At 42.8% G+C, this 19,587-nt stretch overlaps 1 protein-coding gene across 5 annotated transcripts; it reads right to left on the reverse strand.

The window, feature by feature from the left end:
- Positions 1 to 1,516: 1,516 nt before the first annotated feature.
- On the reverse strand, positions 1,517 to 17,524 carry sf3b1 (splicing factor 3b, subunit 1). Of its 5 annotated transcripts, XM_005746282.1 has the most exons (24): positions 17,442 to 17,524; positions 15,912 to 16,084; positions 15,597 to 15,698; positions 15,356 to 15,470; positions 11,993 to 12,072; positions 10,479 to 10,664; positions 9,930 to 10,392; positions 9,734 to 9,846; positions 9,441 to 9,638; positions 9,248 to 9,349; positions 8,529 to 8,708; positions 8,343 to 8,429; positions 7,730 to 8,000; positions 7,324 to 7,469; positions 6,921 to 7,067; positions 6,559 to 6,684; positions 4,731 to 4,952; positions 4,460 to 4,642; positions 4,264 to 4,375; positions 3,559 to 3,679; positions 3,350 to 3,481; positions 2,958 to 3,230; positions 2,578 to 2,794; positions 1,517 to 1,706 (listed from the first exon to the last, which is right to left on the reverse strand). In XM_005746282.1, exons 1-24 carry the CDS (start codon positions 17,467 to 17,469, stop codon positions 1,548 to 1,550), a joined length of 3,936 nt encoding a protein of 1,311 aa, XP_005746339.1. In that variant the 5' UTR covers positions 17,470 to 17,524; the 3' UTR covers positions 1,517 to 1,547. The 5 variants fall into 5 exon arrangements, with proteins under 5 accessions (XP_005746339.1, XP_005746341.1, XP_005746343.1 ...); XM_005746284.1 differs by lacking the exons at positions 15,356 to 15,470; positions 15,597 to 15,698; positions 15,912 to 16,084; positions 17,442 to 17,524 and adding an exon at positions 12,418 to 14,233; XM_013914174.1 differs by lacking the exons at positions 1,517 to 1,706; positions 2,578 to 2,794; positions 2,958 to 3,230; ... (14 more) ...; positions 9,930 to 10,392; positions 10,479 to 10,664 and adding an exon at positions 12,418 to 12,472 and having other exon boundaries at positions 12,005 to 12,072.
- Positions 17,525 to 19,587: the final 2,063 nt, after the last annotated feature.

Consider the following 19,587-nt stretch of genomic DNA (forward strand, 5'->3'; position numbering starts at 1 on the left):
GGAGAACTTCAAGACATGTTGAGGAGGTAATTTAGCCATTTGAATCGGCTGTGTTGGATCAAGGACCCATCTAAAACCTGCAGGACACCAGCAATCGAGGCCTGGAGTTCCCTACCCCTGATCTAGAGGCAAGAGCAGAAAACCACTGGCTGAAACAGTGTTTAAAGCAGTCTGAAGCCTTTAATTTGTCTCACAAGGATTACTTGTATTTACACTGGCCTCATTATTTCAAACACCTTTAATGTGAGCATTGCATTTGTTTATTTATATACATATATCTTATATTTAATAGTAAAAAAAGAAATCTACAGAAAAAGCCCAACCCAATAGGTACTGTTTTACAAATTAGCCTCAGAGCAGTTGCGGTCCAGCAGACAGTTTTGTTCCGTGGGAGCATGTGACCTTTTCTTCAAACCCCTTGCTGCTACAAACGCTACATACAGACACATTTGAGTCATTTTGGATTCAAGGCACATCTGCCAGTACATTTCCTCAAGTACTCGACTTTTAAAGCACCACATTTATGATACGGGAGCAGATGTCTTATACGAAGCTGCTTATAAAAAATATGTTTTGCTTTTGATACATTATAAAATTCAAACTAAAGCAGAATAGATGAATTCCAGTGAACAGATAAGAACTCAGTACATCCTCCTCAGCTCAGCAGAGCTTCACTCTTTGTGGAGGAATCTGGGTCAAACAGTCTGGATGAGTAGCAGCAGTGAGTGAATAGAGTACCTACAAGGAGGGGGAGGAGTTTTAAATTGAGAGGCTGAGTGTTCATGCATGTGTGCAGGGAGGTTACGTTTTCAACTCTTTTATTTTTAATGGATTTTATTAATGATATATAATAGAGAGGAAAGGAAGATGGGACAGGTCGTCAGGTGCTGGGAGACTTCTAATTGATATGGAGAGCCGATGAGCTGGAGACTCATGCTGCAGTACTGCTTACAGGTCAGGACCCGGAAACCTCAGTTATGCTGTCAAACATGGTCAGACTACCACCGCTGCTTATCGCTGACCATGTCTGTATTAATCTCCATATTCTGCATTTAAATTATATAAATGAAAAAATCTCACTGAAAGGCAGAAACTGATTTTTATACACAAACATTTTATTCAGTTAAATAAAGCATGGATCTAATAAGAACAGAGGTGGTGTGAAACATGGAAAAAGTGTGGCTGGTACTGAGTCCTATCAATTATCAAGACACAAAGAGAAACAAACCCAGATTTAAAACATTGTAAAGACTGCTCTGCATTTAAAAAAAATCATAGCTTGTCTGACTTCAGCTGTTTCTTACAGCACACTAAAAAAAAAAGAAGAAAGAAACGAAGGGGGGGGGACACAACAACAAAAACCCCACACATACAGACTCTACAAGACTACTTTTCATGTCCAGTTCAGAGTGAACAGGAGAAGCTGAATGTGACAAACACAGCTGCTAAATAAATGATGGAGAAAAGTATGTATGTGTATGAGTGTGTGATTTTTTTTGTGTTCTTTTTTTTGGGGGGGGGGGAGAAAAAAATTTTTAAATTTTTATTTACAAGGTGTATTCGAGCTCGTAGCGGACGTAGACATTTTTGTCGTCGTTGTAGACCTGTGGGTAGTGAGCAATCAGGGCGTCCTGAGAGCCGATGTAGATGGAGTTGTAGATCTTCCAGTAGACGTCCCTCACTTTCCTGGCTGGATGGAACAGACCCTGCAGAACGCCAGACAGTTTTTGAGTTTACGCTTTATACAAACACAATGATTCAAACTTTTAAAGTTAGGCCCATTTTAACCCCCAGGTGACCAGAACTTAGTCAAAACTGCTTCTGACTCTTTGTCTCTGTTTATCTCTCTGTAAAGAAAGAATTAAATATTCACTCGTGAAAAGCAGCACAGAGAGCAAAGCTGGATTTCCACTGGAACAGCTGTAAATCCCAGCACTGCTGAGGGCTTAAAGAAGCTCTAATCTTCTGTCATGCATACAAGATGCAGCTCTCATTGCTTTACACTTCACACACTCTATACTGCAGGTGATGAGTAGAGTATAACCAGTAAATGATTTAGCCACATGTAGTAACACACAAAGTGTGAATTCAGATTAAGAGGTCGAGGTAAACAGCATCTACAATGTTGACAGAAGGTTCGAACCTTCTGTCAACATTGGAAAATACTTGCATTTTGTTAGTTTGTAGAAATATGTGGAAGTGTTACTGCTGTATGAAAGCTGAATAGGTTCATGAAAAGGTCTTTATGGAGCTAAGCTTTGTGATGTTTGACTCCTGATAGTGCTGAGTAAAAGAAGAACACTTCTCCATGTTTCCACAGCAGAGCTCTATCAAATATCCTCCCTCTATAACTTTACTGTGTAGCTCTTAAGAGACGTGTTTATATTAAAATGCAGCTGTACGAGTAACTCCATTTCTTGTCCCGGTCTGCTCTCTTGTGGTTGTAGCATGTGCATGTTTGAATCTGTGTGACTTTTCTGTATGAATAATCTTTTAGCTGACAGCACTAGTGTGCAGACAAAAATCCTGACACACATCTTTTTTTTTTCTTTCATAATTCCAATTTCTGGTCCTGACCTGTAAGCAGTACTGCAGCATGCGGCAGGGCCCGAGAGCGACCCTCAGCCCCTCCAAAGCGCCCATCACAGCCTGGATGACGTGAGGTGACGTCTCAAATACGTTGGGCCACACGTAGTTCAACAAGTGGTTGAGGGAGTCCTCGCAGCCAAAACCGTAGACACCGAGGGACATGTGCTGAACCACAGCGCTGGCTGTCTGTCTATGGACCAGGTCTCTGCAAGGGGGGGGGGGGGGGCAGAACACAGAAACACATAAGGTGCAGGATTCACTGATGTCTTTAACCCTCACGTGTGGGTAAAGAGTTTGAAAAGATATGAATACTTCCCCTGCCACAGTTTTTATCAAAACTAATCAGTCAAATTAAACCATGCTGATACCTGTCCATGAGAGCATCCTCCAGCAGCGGCGTGACAGCATAGATGTAGTCTTTGCCCATCTCTCCAATGTACTCGAACAGGAAGGAGAGGGACTTCAGTACACCGTTTTGCACGTTGAGCTCAGGCACGCGGTATTCGTTCATTAGGGCCGGCAGCACCGTGAAGGGTGAACAGGTCTCAGCAACGATGGCGATGGCTACGGTCGTGCAGACCCTGTTCTGTCGCTCCTGGACTTTAAGGTTATTGAGCAGAGTGGCCAAGACATCGTGAGGACTGCAGGGAGGAAGGTCAGAGAGAAAAACATTTTAGATCCACTTTAATGCGTACAGCCGAGACAAAACGAAGATGAAACCTTACATGTAAAAGGTGTGTACGTGACAGAAGGTACTCACCCGATGGCTTTGGCAATATAACCAAACGTGTTGACGGTGGCTCTGCGGATTGCCTTTTTGTGTGCCTTAAGCAACTCTAGCAACTCGAAACAGATCCTCATCCACTCCCTGGCAGACACGTACTCAGCACCCCTAAAAATACACATAAAAGTTAGAAAAGGACACAATCATATCCACAAACCTTGAGGTTGAGGCTTGTCACCACTGACCTGTCAGCGATCCTGCCCACCAGGTCGATGCAGTTCTCCTGGACTTTCTCATGTCTGTTCTTCAGGATGGGAGTCAAACGAGGAAGCAGGTCTTTGATTGGTGGGGTCATCTTGTGCATGCCTAAAAATGAGGTCAGATATCAGCACGGGTCCTTTTCCACACCCTGAGATGGGACTGAGGTGCAGGTAAATTTTGTTACTTAGAACAGAACAAGAGGTGGGAAGATGTTACTGTAGCTGTTGCTACATTTTTATTATCAAACTCTCAAAGGTGCACTGATTGCTATCGAGCTTCAATGACAGTCAAACTCTGTACCAAAGCCTAGTACAGAGCCTAGGGGCTCTACAAATTATTTTTTTATAACTCATCCACCGAGATACAAGAATTAGGAGGGTCGCAGCTGTAACTGCCTGCTAGGCCTTCAGCTCTGTTTCAGTTGTGGTGAGTGTTCTAATACAAATTAGCAGGTATGTGCATCTGTGTGAGACAGCTGTCCACTTTATGAATGCTGCTTGCTAGTGTTAGCTGATAGCTTAGCACTCCACCCTCTTGTGTAACCATGATCACTTTTGGCTCCAAAAGGAAGACGGAAGCAGTCAAAACTAACAACTGCGAAGTTCAGGAACCAAGATGAAACCAAATGTGAAGACGTTTATTTACATCCTATCAATAAAATACACCTGTGATCAGTGAAGGTTACATACCAATGACATTCACAATGGCCTTCAGCGCTCCAAGGATGCTGCCCAGCACCTCAGGGTACTCCTCTCCCAGATACTCGTACAGCACGACTCCCAAATGACCCATCAGCTTCTCCTGCAGGGACAGGGACAAGCAGAAGAGGTCAGTGTGTGGACTCCGTTATATATTTGTCTCGGATGCTGTATAGGCTGAATGTACCTCCTGGCACGTCTTCATGACCACGGCCGTGCGGGAGATCAGGTCAGCAGCTTGCTGACGGACCTTGGCCGACTTGTTGTTGAGACGCCACAGTACCGTACCACAGATCTGTGGCAGGTAGGGTTTCACGCGCTTCCCAAGAGCATTCACCACTGTACCGAAACCATTCAGCATGACAGAATCCTGCAGACCAAAGAGCATGGAGTATGAAACAAAACAAGAAACAAAATATTGTGGAAAAACCCCCCACTTCTCTATAACTCCCTCTCACCTCTGTCGTCTGCTCCTGGAAGGCATACAGAATACCGTCGATCAGCTGCTCCTCCAGCTTGTGGTCAATGTCAGCTGCACCCAAGTTGCCCATGATTTTTTCAATGGTCTCCATCACCATCTTCCTGTACTGTTCTGCCTCGTCTTTCAGGTCATCAACGATACGTGAGATGATCTCTGCTGCTCCCACTTTGTTAGCCAACTCCACTGTGGTGTCCACCAGCTGGACAAAGAGATAATAACTTGAGACGAGTGTGCAAAGCTTCAGACAACTCTAAGGACACGGTGTGTTTAACTGCCGACTAGATTATAACCTAAATGTCTATTTGAGTTGTGTGATCAGATCTGTTGGTCTATTTTGTGCACACCATTATTTTCCACTAGTAAAGTCACATGACAGGCAGACGACAGAGTCGATTGAAGCAAATACAGGAAACCCCGAAGAAGAAGCTGTGCCCGGTATCGTAGCTGTGTCCAAATTCAGGAACCGCATCCTCCAGTGCCCGCATTTGTAGGCCGATTACGTTACAGCGACACGACGAAGACCGCCCAAATTCGAAGACTCCGACAAATGCGCCCTTCATTTCCCCAGATTTGAAGGATGGGTCGGGTGTATACCTGCTCAAGTTTCCAACAATGGCGGCAACTAGTTAGTTTTAATATTACTCTTATTATTCTTTCTGGGCACAAAATAAACGTTTAACATATTTTCAGGCGAGAATGTAGCTGTGTAAACCTCAAATATCTGCTCAGTTTATCAAGACACCACATATTTTCAAAAGTGCTCTGACGTTTTCGGAGACATCTGTTACCCACCAGCTGGGGGCAAGGCTCACTAGAGCCTGTGAGAACACCGGACTCCCACCAAATCGTTTTCAAACCCAACGCCGTCTTTCCCTACTCAGGTTAAACATGATACATAAGTCACTTAGATCAGCGGTCCCAACCCCCGGGCCTCGGACCGGTACCGGTCCGTGAGTCGTTTGGTACCGGGCCGCGAGAGTTGAAGCTCAGGTGTGAAATGTATGGTTTTCAGGGTTTTTAAATCGGTTTTCAGCGTTATTTTGTTATCGTTTGTACCGTTAACTCTGTTTTCCTGGGTCTTTTCACGTGTGTTATGAATAAATCTTTTTTTCGGTACCGGTACTAGTATTATTTTGTTGTATTTATCCGCGACACCGTGAAAATATTGTCGGGCACAAAAAAGGTTGGAGACTGCTGACTTACACAACTTAAAAATGTTATTGTTTGTCTTTTTTCAGTATTTTATTTGTTTCTGAGTAAATCGGTTTGGCTGAGATTAAAGTTATAGTTTTTACACAGCTGAATAAACGTCAAGCAGACAACTGATTATCAGAAGTGTGAGATGCTCAATATACTGCGGTGTCCTGTTATATTTTAGATAGCAAGGAGCAGACGGCTGAGTTTATTAAACTCCACCGAAACAATCTGCAAATTTCATTAAAATTTAAGAAACTATCATCTTGTTTTTCTTTTTAGTTAGCACATACCTTAAACACTTCTAGCTATAAGCTAATGATAGTTATATAAGAGCAGATGCATGCTGGTGCAATAAGCTGTACGTTTTACGTCCAATGGACATGATCTGATTAGTCGACTAAACGCAAAAATAATCAGTGACTAGGCGACTATCAAAATGATCGTTTGTGGCAGCCCTAATCTCATACATCAAAAACACAAAAACCCACAAACGGGCTAAGATCAGCAGTTTTAGGAAAAAGAGCCAACCACACATTTCCTTTTCTAAGCTATTTTGACAATATTAGATTTTCAAATATATTTTAAGCTGAAGAATATGTTTCGCGAACCTGTCTGTAGTTGCGTCTGTCCAGAGCCATCCTGTGCTGCCAGAAATGCTTGAAGAAGGGGGGCAGGATTTCAGTCTTGATGTAGTTGGCCTCGACACCATCTGTGCCACAGCACTGCTTCACTACCTATGAGGCAAAACAGAAGGGAAACTGATGAGTTTCTTGTGACATCCAGAAAGATACCTTAATGTAACCAATGGGTGCAGAAAGACAGCAGAGGGGACATGCTAGCAGCTGCTCTGGCAATCCTGGTGCTCATGTAGCAAACAATGTTCATCACCTATGTGGCTGAAGAGGTGAGAACGAGTTACAGGAAGTTAGTTGACAGTTTGGAGGCGCTTCCTCACAGACAGTCTCCTCACCTTGAGCACAATCTTTTTCATCTCCTCGTCAGGGGACTGAAACTCTCTGATGAGGATCAGCATCACCTCTCTGGTGTAGTAGTTTGCATACTCAGCATCCATCAGTGGGATGAGGTAACCAATAGCTTTGAGGAAAGCAGCCAGACCCTGGTGACCAAAGGGGATAACATAAGACACAATCACAGACATGTTTCACATATTTTCCCTTTACAATAACTGGTAATGTCCGACGCTAACAGCAGCATATTAATGGTCTCTCATTAGACCTCTGCTGACAGCAGCAGCTCCTTTGAGGAGACTCTATAGCAAGCAGGTATTCACACTGCAGCCACAGGCAGGCTTAGTGCTGGGTGCTGATCTTGCGCTCAATGCTGTGAATGCTTTTTCCAAATTTCCTGCTCACCTTTCCTCTGTGTTGCCTGATGCCTTTCCACAGTGGCTTCAGCACAGAGTCAAAGGACTCGATACCGTATGGTGTGGCAGCTTCAGCCAGGGCAGCTATAGCCAGGGCACTGATGGTCCTCACCTTCTGCTGCTCATCCACAAGCCCTGCAGAATCGAATAGTCGATGGTCAGAGCTCCGATGCATTTTAACAACAGCAAACCACGTATACTCAAAACAAAACATCTCATGTGAATGAAAAATTGGGCAAATTAGCAGTTAAGCATTTACTAGTTAGAATAGTTAAAGTTGTACACCTGCATTCCGTTCAAATTCACAAACTGAGAACTTACTCATCCACATAATAAGCCTGTGGATGCCAGTGCTTTGAACTATTTAATGCTACGAACAGTTTAAGTTCACTTACCATGTTCAATAATCTCGACCAAACTGCGAAGGTGAGGCAGAATGGCGCAGCCCATGAGGATGGCGATTTGCTGCACAATCTTGATGCCTGTGTGCCGAGCCTGCCAGGACTTCTTGCTTTTACACACAGCTTTCAGGAAAGGGAGGAGAGAGGGGATCCCGAGGGCGGAGGCTACAACAGCAAAGGCTCGGGCGGTGGTGTTTCTGACATACTCGTCCATGTTGTCAATATCAGGTCGCATCGTGGAGATCATAGTAGCTAAACCAGCAGCCTGAGACACACGGAGGAAAGACACCAAGCTTTCAATCATTTAACCTCACAAACATGCCTCGAGCCAAGTTTAAATGCTGCTACAGATCAGAGATATGCTGAGCAGACATGGTGACAGAACATAAACAGCTAATGATGGCGGATTGTAACCAGCGGGTGCAGGTTGAGAACAGACGAGGCATAAAAGTCCCGTCTGCTAGCTCTCATGCTGGTATTAATCTAGCGAACGACTAGCCCTGATCTGACCACGGACTGGCTGAACAGGCGAGAATGGTTCGCACAAACCACAGTCCATATAGTTTATGGGATAAAAAGACAAAAAGAATAAGGTGCTCCATGTTACCTTTGCCAAGTTAGAGATGATCTCTCTGCCTTCCACTCTGGCATAATAGTCTTCATCGATGAGCAGCGGCTCAATAACCACCAGGATCTGCATGCAGAAAAAGGACATTTAGATTGTCAAAGACACTGAGAAACCACTGAACATTTAAACTGAGCTGTCACAGATGATCGTTCACATTGAGCCCACCTTGTGAACATATGGTCGGACCAGGTCATCCAGTTTGTAGAGAATGCGGTCAATGACTTTAACCAAAAGATGGCGCTCCTGATCCTCCAGGGTGGGGGACATGAGCAGGGGCAGGATTTGGTTGAACAGGGGACCTGCTCCGAATTCGCGAGCTTTATCTGTGATCTGACGCAGAGCAGCCTAAGAGGAAAGAGAAGGTCAGCCAGTCAGATAATGGTCAAATTCTGAAGTATATTTGGCAAATCTGTTACTAAACAACACAGGAGAGACTTCATACTCAAAGAAACCTGAAACAAAACCTGTATGAGAACTCTACAAAGATGGTGACAGACTTATAACTTGCAGACAGGAAAAGCTTTTTAAAATCTTATTTTGGGGCAAAATCAGCAAAACCTTTTCAAAAGTCAGATTTGAAGCTGGGGTTTTATTCTGCTGTGAACAGTGATTAAAACTCTAGAGGAACCTGGTACTTGTCATGATAAGATGAGACCGGGTGGTTTCTGTGTGCAGCTCACAGCAGAGCATGAAGGTCTACACTGTGACCTCTGCTGTAAGCAGCAGCTCCTCAGAGAGAACGTTGTGTAGCGAGCAAATATTCACCCTGTAGCCACAAAACCTCGGTGCTGGGTGTTGATCTTGTAACTGGAAACTTTAATGCTGTTCCAAAGCTCAAGTTTGGCCAAAAGCAAGAATGATTAATCAAAGTATTAAAACCCAACCTTTCTCATGGGAGGAGTTCCATTTTTAATCTTCAGCAGCAGCTTCATAATCTTCCTTTCTTTCTGCTCCTCGGGGCTCAGAGTGGACTCATCCACCTCCACCTAGCACCAAGACAAAAACCATGAACCTCAGACACAACAAACACCTGGCTCACACTGACTGTGCCATTATTTTATCCCTGCTGATGCTCACCAGCAGTTTGTCAAAGTACTGGATGTCATCAGGTTTGAGGAAAGGGAGATTTCCTGAGGGCTGGTCATTCATCTGTTTTGTGGTGCGATCCTCTGCCTGCATATGGAAGCCCGTCATGCCTCCAATAGGTGTGGGCGTGGCCGCCAGCTTACGGGCTGGGGTACGGATAGGCACATAGCCTGCAGGAGGCGGCAACACCTGTGAAGAAAAACACCTGTCAGCACTGCAGTCTAATAAATGACCTTCACTAATGCTTGTTGCTGGAAAATGAAATGCATCAAATAGACGTGGACCTTGTAGCCCTCTGGGAACATGGCATCCAGCTCCTCGTCTGTTAGAGGTCGGTTCCTCTCATCAATTTCTCTCTCCCACCTCCATGCCTGCAGCTGCTCTGGAGTCATGTGTGCTGAAGAAAACAGGAGATTAATTGTTTATAATCAAGTAGAAGAAAGACTAATAATAATAAAAACAAAGAGTAAGGCTGTTTACCTGTAGTTGGGGTTTGCAATTCCATAGCTGGTGTGCCTATGGGAGTTTTTCCTGGGGTAAAAAGTGGTGTTGAGGAGCCCATCTGGCTGGCAGGGGTTTCATCCCACCGAGACTTCCTCTTACTGGCTCCTGGAGTCGGAGTTTCGCCCACTGACTCTTCTCCTCTATCTGTTCTTGGGGTCTCAGCCCAGCCGCTCCCATGTCCTGGGGTCTCCCTCTCAGTCTTTGGAGTCTCGTCCCAGCGATTTTTGCGAACGCTTCCTGTGGCTCCCCCGTGACCAGGTGTGGCATGGCCAGGCGTGTCTCTCCCTGGTGTGGCAGCACCGGCAGGCGTGTGGCTAGGAGTCGGGTCCCACATTCGGGAACTGGGAGTGGCCCCTGGGGTTTCACTGCCTTTAGGGCGGCCGGGGGTTTCATCCCATCGGCTGTTTGAAGGTGTGTGCGCAGGGGTATGTCCAGGAGTCTGCAAGGGACCAGAAACATCAGTGAGAAAACTGATATGCAAGACAGATTTATGTTTTATTACTGGGTGATATTCTTTAAGCTTACTTCAGCACTGGCATCAGCTTGGTCCCAGCTGGACATCTTTTTGGGTGTAGCATTGGAGGGGGTTTGGTCAGCTGTCTGGTCCCAGCGACGCTTACGTTTAGGGACAGCTTGGGCAGCAGCAGACCCATTAACAGCTTTCAGGTCCCCTGATTTGGCCTTCTCTGCCAGCTGCTGACGAATCTCTCTCTACATGAACAGATGCACAAATGTCAGGATAAATACAGAGTTCATGAATATGAAAGACTAAAGATATCTGGTGACTGTGTCTGTTCATTTTATCTAAACAGAGACGGGTCGACAGTTCAGCTAAGGGCATAAAGGCTTAAAGAACTCATTTGAAAATGATGAAATTTCTATGAATCCTGTTACAGCCTCACACCCAAGAGCTCAACTCCACTGAACACCTATGGATCATTTCATACAGATGACAGCAAGTCTCAAAAAGCTTAATTTGATTTGTGCTGCGGTGTTGTTTGCATGTGCACATGTGTGTGGATATGAATGGCACACACTTTGTTAAAATTAATGATGAAATAATTTAATTTAAATTTTTCTCAGCTGAAAATATTTTTTTGTCAATTACTTTATGACTAATAACTTGGCGACATAAGCACCTTCTCCAACAGGGAGTCTCACATTCTGTGGATTAACTTTGGATTCACTGAACTTCAGCTGGTAACAGTAGTCCTTGTTCTGCAGCCGTACTGAGTTTGAGGGTAGCAGTAAATGAAGTCCTCCATCCGTTGCAGGTTGCAGTTATAGCCCCTTTTCCATTAGTTCCTACTCGGATCGACTCGTCACAGTTTGCCACAGTTTTCAATTAAACCTTAGTGCCTGTAGCATTTTTTTAGCACCTGCTTGGCAGGGTGTCCAAGTGATCGGAGCGGGTACTAAAATGTGGCGCCGTCACACTGCAGTGGCATCACTCGATGAGTCATGAGTGTCTCCTGCCATTTTTGAAATCCAGGAACGAGGGAATCGGCTGCACAGAAACAACACCGCGGTCCCTGATGATGAGTCTGATGGAAAGCCACAGACCGAGCAGCAGGTATGCCGTCGTCTTGACGTTCACTTTTGTTGTGGTGTTCATTTCGCATACAAATAACATCATGGGACGTACAGCCACGTTGCTATAACAACCCCACACACATTATGCGGTACTCGATTATACTGAAAAACGAGTCGAGCCGATCAGATCAGAGTAGGTATTAATAGAAGAAGCGCTTCAAGAGAAGAAAAGGGACCACTGCAAGTGCCGTTTACAACAGTGGAGATGAGTCTTCACTATACCAGATCATCTTTGTGGCAGTGATCTGATATTTCTACAGACACTGTGTTGGTTTGCCAACCATATAAACACATCAAGCAGGAAAGAAGGATTTACAAGGAGTGTTTATTTTTCCAGGTTCAGTTTTGGTTTGCGGTTTCTCATTTAGGTTTAAATTAGACTTAAAGGACTGTCATCTGACCGTTTCTGATATCTGATGATAATGTGTAGATAAACAGCATCTTACCTCCTCTTTGGACAGGTTCTGCTCCAACATGACGTCCACATACGACCTAACCTGCAGCTTGGGATCCGGTGTTTTGCCCCCTGCGCGAAAGAGCATGAACAAGAACATAGGATACTCATCAGCGTACGCTCCACAACCCCGAGTTATTCCAAACACAGCAAGCACAAACACAGCCAGCTAGCCCTGACTCTTGTTACCAACAGTTTAACTTATGTTCCTGCTCTGATAAACAGCTGACTGACAGTCCTAATAAATTACATACAAATGTACATTTGGCTTTCTTACATACAGTCATAGCATTCTAATGAAAAACAAGAAGATACATAGAAAGAAGAGCTGAGGTTGTGGTGTTTTCTTTAAGTGGATTAAGAAGTATAGCCATCACTGATGCAGGGGTCCTGGGCTGTGCTCTTCAGAATACGTACACTTTCAGTGCCAAGGGTCCATCTGCAGTCAGACTTCAACCGGCAGAAAAGAAGCCTAGAAAATTTCTCTTTACCATTAGTAACACTTTGGAAAAGGGTTTGAACTCACACACAACAGTATACCATTGTGATGCATTGATTTAAGGCAAAAAAAATAAAGCATCTTCTTGGGGTATTAGCACAATCTAGAAAAAAATCCCATGATATGTTGGTCCAGTTTCCCAGGTATTTACAGTAGCAGATAAATATGAAGTCAAGACTTTGAGGCTATGCCTAAGAAGGACATTAGCACAATAAAATCAAATGTGAGTGTTTGCATTCAAAACTAGAAAAAAATATTGATAATACCAGAGTCACATGGACTCATTATTTAAACATCATACATCAAGATCTTGACTTCCTTTTTGGGACAGAGATAAATTTATGTAATCAAATATTTGGGCAGTCTGCTTCCATTACGGGAATATTTTATGTCAACTTGTTGGAATCCGATAAGCCAAATTCAAAAGAGGCTGCTGGGAGAGCTGAGGTTTGTTGTAGCTGGGTTGCATCTGATTCCCCTCACAGCCTCCCACCAAAACAAGCAGCCAATGGACCCTGACCAAACTGACAAGTGCACCGTTCTCAGTGTTCCCCATAACCTACACAGGATGAGTTGCTGCACCCTTAACAGAGTGCAGTACAGGACTGGCAAAGCAGTACTGCTGTAGGAGAGAAATTAAGGACAGTTAGTATGGGCCTGTGGTATTTTGGTACACAATTTTCTTGATAACATATTTCTATTTTACAGAGAGAGTTGTAAAATAAAACTCTACTGAAACAACAACTTTGTACAAAGAGCCCTCTCTACATGCAGGTTGAATATACCTAGACCAAACCTGAGACATTCAGGCCATTTAAGCTCACAGTGTCAGGGGAAGTGAAGATGCAATAAATATGGAAAGAGGTAAGATAGCTGGCTCACAGCTACAGTTTCTGGTTTTCAGTCCGAGCACTAGTCGTCATGATAAGCTACACAGGCTCAGCCTAAAAGATGAGAAAAATGTGTAGGAAAGCTGGCCACATTGGAAAGAATAACTTGTCATTAGGGCTGTACCCGAATATTCCACTATTTGGAAATGTATGAACTGTGTGTGTATTCAGTTTACCAACATGGATTTATAAGAATGTGACAATAATCTACACTGCAACAATAATCATCTCACCTCACTGTTATAAATAAGCAACTGCCACAACATGCAGAAAGTCAATGGACAGTACTGCTCTATGGCAAAGCACCTTGCTGTCCTGTGGTAGCTGCACCCACAGAGCCTAAACTTCTGACTTAATTACAATGACCCTTTTACATACTACCACAATCCCAGCACAGCCATTATCCTTACATGCGTGTGGTGATTTTGTCTGACTTTGCCACAGTAATAAAAATACTGGCAGCTTCCAGTGCTACCTCTCATCCACCTAGTAGATGCACCTTTGGTATAAATGTACAAATCCCATGTTTGCATTCTCAGGTTATTGCAATCAGAAACTTCGTGGTGCCCACGCTGCCCGCACACCCACCCTGTAGGGTGACAACAATACCCCATGAGTCTTTTGCAGCAGAAGGGTACAATAAGCCGATTCTCCATGCTTCCTTCCTCAAGACAATCACTGGATGTTTATTATGTGGGGAGAACTGTACCATCTCAGCTCATCTACCCGACATCCCTCTCACTCACAGCAGTGATGATCTTGCTTAGCTTACTTAACCATTTCAAATTCATACCATTTAACATTTTTAGCCTCCTGGCGTCCACATATGTGGACATCACATTTTGGGTTGTCTAGACCAAAATACTAAATTTTGCTCTACAAGGGCCTGATATCCACTTACGAGGACATTATACTGCCACTGTTCTATCAAAATTTAAAGCCAATGTGCTCATATATGGATCTAATTTTTTTCAGAAACAAAAATCAGGTAAATATAATTAAATAAATAAAAAATCCATGTAATTCTTTGTTTTTACATTCGTCAGGTCCCAATCAGCCCAAACAGCAAAGAGAAATTAAAAATGGATGCCATGGAAGAGTTTGTGTCTTAGGAGGATGAATATGAACGTTCTTGCTGTACTACGCTTCACTCAAATTTCTGACCGATTATGTTTAACACTCATAAAATCTGAAAAACACAAAGTTTGATCAACTCTGAATTGCTGTAGCTCAAAAATATGATATTCGGGACAGCCCTACTTGTTAGGCAGCGCTTTACGCTGAGGCCCAAGACAATTTGCAGTTTGACAAGTCTCTCAAGTTTCTCTGTTAACTCTTAAAGAAAATAAAATTATGCTTCTGGTTCAACTACCACCAGAGCATATTAATGATATTCCCCTTATATACTTTATATTCACCTATAAAGCTGTGCCCAGTGTGGTAAAGCACAGGACGTGGGCAGCTAAATGAGCTAACCTTCATCCTCAACTTCTGTGACAAGCGGACACTGCACTTTCCCATCATAAATCACATTGGGTTGTTAACCCTTCGACCCACACACAACCCATCTGCAACCCATGTTTGTTAGGCAATAAACACCTAACCACCTCTCCCCCTGAAAAGCATGGTAACCCTATAATACCTTTAATGCATGCACCAAATTAAAATCCCAACAACACTGTCCCAAACTGCAATTATGGAAATGAATTGTGAGCCCACACTGACATTTGTTGGAAACAGTTGGAAATTTATAGTGGGAGAAAAACAGCGACACAAAATGTACATGAGGAAAGGATTGACCACAGGGAAGGCATTGAGTCTGGGAGGCAAGCTATTGCATTGTGGTCGAAGGGTTGAACAGTAAAAACTATTGGTACAAAAAACAGAAAAAAAAGAAAAAGAAAAAAGGGGGAGGAGGCAAGGAACTTGGGAAGATGTAAAAAGGTCACAAAAGAACAAAATTTACCATCTGCAAAGGGGTCGAGACGCTCAGGAGAGATGATCATCTGTCTGCGCCGAGCCTTGTATTCATCCTCCCGCTCTGCAATCTTCTGTGGACGATGCTCTGCAAATGGGTCGTACTGCAAAGATTAAGCACAAAACATGCGATGATTAGTAAAATAGGATTTTGTACAAGCCTGTTTTTTCATTTAAAAAATTAGATCACGTTTTAACTGGAATTTAGCCCAAACAGTGAATGAACATACCTGTTCATCTGACTGTGGAATGGCATTAAGTATTGCCACTGGCGCGTGGTACCCTGGCTTCTTTTGTCCCAACAAGCTTGTTGATGTATCATCTTCATCGTCCTGAGGTAAGAAAGAGAATAAATGAGTCTATTCAAATTTTGCCAAACTGGCAAGGTTCTCCTCAAATCTCCAAAGCAAGCAGAGGGGAGCAGTCAAGCTCCTTACAAAACTGACAAAGGACAACCTGTGGCTCACAAAACAGCATTCTTGGAAGAAGCTACTTTGTTTGATTTGGAAAAGGGGAAAAAAACAAACAAAAAACCAAATACTTGCCTCCTCTTGCTCATTGGCAGCAATGGAAGTAACGTATCCTGCAAAGCGACTGTCGCTGCCTTCATAGATCTCTGGGTCAAAAACGCCAGTGGAGATCAGGCCCACTCCCTGCTCTCCATCCTCCAGCAAGGAGGCCTTCATCCCCTGGATCTCCAGGATCTGGGCCTCGATATCTGTAGGGGCACAAGGAAACATGGTGAAAAACTACCTGTATAGGTAAGCATGGATGACTGACATACACCCCGATATCAGCAGTGGTGAATGGAATCTATAAATATTATATTTACTGAAATTTATCTGAGGCATGACTTCAGTTTGTGCTGGATAAGGATGTAAAACCAGTGTGATAGAGCGTACTGTAAAATTTGATAACATGCCCATATATTTTTTTTTTTAAATTTAGTTCATCCCTTGGCACAGGGAAACAAAGGAATGCTTCATAAAAGGAAAAAAGGAAAAAAAGCCTTTAGCTCTTCATCGTGGAATTTTTGTACATTTAATTAGAAGGATCTCCAGTGTTTCTTAGCAAAGAGAAAAAACAGATGGGGTATTGTACTTGCAAACGATGCTCTCAAAGAGATTTAGTCGTTAAAAAATGCTTTAACCCCACACAGAGAATTGGACTGATTGGCAAAGACTAGCAAACGGGCCTTTATTTGCGCTTTCACACCTTAAATCAAGCTCAAATACTTCCTTACACTCTGCCTGTTAATATCACCGTATGTGACTGTAGTTTTTGATGTAACCATGATCTGTTCCAAGACATTGGAACAGTCCCGCACTACAATTAAGTTTGGCTCACTCTGTTTATTTACTTTACTGTGAGGTTGCTTTAATCTTATGTATTTATTTTATTCTATTTTGCAGTACAGGGCTTTATAAATGCACGCCTGTGAACAGCGCTTTAAAAATAAACGTTACTGACATAATTTCTGCTTTCACAAACAAAAACTGGGTCATGTAACTCTCAGTCAAGTCATGTCCAAAACGTGCATTAGAATATTTTACAGAAAAGGGTTAACTATTACCAATACTTGCTACAGAACACCGACTTTGAAGCTAATATCAGAGTCTGCTGCCGAACACCAATTGCTGTAGGCATGGTAAACGCTTGTTAGAGGTTGCTAATGCTAACTCGGTTAGCCACGAGAATCACTGAGACGTTAAAGAATTACCATCCCTTGGATTACACAGTAACAACAACAACAACAAGTAATACTAGCTTAAAGCCGTATCTGACCAAGACAAAAAGCCCAAATGGCGCCTACTATTGCATGCAACTGTGCAATAAGCTGAGAAAAATAGTCCACTCCAGCTAACAAGAAAGCTAAGCACTAACCACCAGCGCCATTATCTAAAGCTCCGCGTTGCGTCGTATAAGGCCTGGTGCTTATCGCCTTTTTCGCAAATAAACAGGAGCATTACCGTCAACAGAAATACCAGAAAATTCACCGCAATATTTACTGACACCATAAAGCAAAATACATGGTAAAACAGAACATCTTTATGGAGGTTTTAGCAGTAATTTACCTTCGTGCGTTTTGGCGATCCTCGCCATTTTGGTGGCGGTTGTTCGAGACTGAAAGCGGATGTGACTTAATTCAGAGTTCCGTGTCTTTCCAGCTGTTCTCAGACCAGTTTCCAATCGCTCAGTAGTTATATTGCTAGTAGTAGCATTAGTATTAGACATAGTATATTGACATACTTATAAAAGTTGTAGATACAGTGAAGCAATTAGTATGTAACTTTCCGTCCATGTTTGATGTGTAATGTCCACTAGCCTTATTTTTTTTAAAACCCCATTAAAAAGTCTTAATTGACGCAGCCTTCCAATTGTCCTTCCTCATTTTATTCAGATTTCCCAGGTGTTTTTTAAGACTGCTAGAAGCAGCACTCTGATCCTTTAAGGACAGACGTTTATCAACTGAAATGGAGAATGTCTGCTGACAGAAATCACCTGAGTAATATCTCCTTGCACAGCTCCTTCTTTGTCTCCTGGAGTAGCCTACATTAAATAATTGGGCTATTTTGTAAAAACGTATACCAAAAAGCCTGTAATTTCACTGTGTATGCCACAGAAGTGAAAGGGATAATAAGACAGGTTTGGTTGATTAGAAGACTTGTTTTTCACAGGGGCTATTCTGGCATGCAGCAGTAGGTAAACATAAGACTTTTCTAACACCTGGTTCAGAATTGTAACTTCAACTTAAGGCATTTAACCTCTCGCATTACTAACATCTGTGTTTACCTAGTATTTCACGTGAAACTAGCTTCTTTGAAAGAAGCTAGTTCTTTGGTAAAGTTTCTTCCCCAAATGTCTGCACAAAACACCTGTGATTATAGTTTATGTCCTTTTCTCATAAATGCCCAGGTGTTATTTCTTAGATTTTCTTGTGCTCCTATTGGCTAGAGGACCTATATCTGAAACACTGCATGGGAGGCTGTAGCTCACAAGGTATAGCAGGTCATCCACAAAGGCTGGTGGCTAGATCCCTGGCTACATGAAATATCCTTGGGCAAAATACTGAACAGAGTTTCTCTCAGATGCATAGGAGTATGAATCTGTGTGAATGTTGGAAAACAGAAAAAAGTGCTTGTATGAATGGCACATGCTGTATAAAGTACTTTGAGTTTGAGTGCTCCAGCAGAGTAGAAAAGCTATATCCATCTACTACAGACAATACTTGTGGAGCTAATTGTGAAGCTTTTTCCTTTTCACAGAAAATTAAATTTCAGGAACCAGCCGTGCATTTTGGTTATTAGAAAAGGAAGCTACATGACAGAAGGATGAGGAATATAGCTGTGGGGAAAGTGACTGATTAGATTTAAAACAGTTGAGTTTTACCTGGTGGCTCAGCAGAAAGATGCCAGAAGATGCATGTCCTTGCAGGAAAAACTTGTACCACCAGCTGTGAGGTACTTGACACAGAAGGCAAAGTTTGGATAATAATGATGCCGCCAAAGTGTCCACAAACAACCCTGACTGGGGAGAAATGTTTATACAATTGACAGTTTCTGTGTTTAACCTGAAACCACACTGAACTTTTTTTCTTTTTTTTTTAAACTTTCATAAACTTTACTAAAGTGTATGTTATAACATAAATTTTGGATAAGAACACCAGTGCTGATAAGGATATATCATTTCCTTCAATATTGATTCATATATATAATAAATGTACCTTACATGTTAGTAAAACAAATATAATGTATCACGATAAGCAAAGAAACTTTCATAATTTACCCCTGAATTGATGTATAAGTAAACAGCTCCCCTTTCATTTTTAAAAAGATTTTAAAAAAAGCACACAGACAGAAACCTGTTCACTTTCACTTTCAATGTCTTCCTTACTGCAAATAAATTTAAATATTTCTTTCACTTTGTTATTCAAAAATAGTAGAAACTGTATTCTAACAAATCTGCCCAACAGAGCAGGAATAAATGACAACAAAGAAGGTGTAGTGTAGCCGACAGGTCAATACGTTGACCTATTGATAGTTTTGATATGCAAAGACAAACAGGTTTCACCCGGTTTTCTTAGTAGTGCAACCCGAGCCAACAACTCGTGACTCTATGCGCGTGCGAGCTCGTGCACACGGACCTGAATAAGTTGGCGTGACAAACGGCGGGACCGCCCAATAAAAACATTCGGTGGCCTCAGGTCGTCCAATGGCAAGC

Source organism: Pundamilia nyererei, unplaced genomic scaffold (genome assembly GCF_000239375.1).
Source record: "Pundamilia nyererei isolate P.nyererei 1_Seehausen unplaced genomic scaffold, PunNye1.0 scaffold00176, whole genome shotgun sequence".
Lineage (NCBI taxonomy): Eukaryota > Metazoa > Chordata > Actinopteri > Cichliformes > Cichlidae > Pundamilia > Pundamilia nyererei.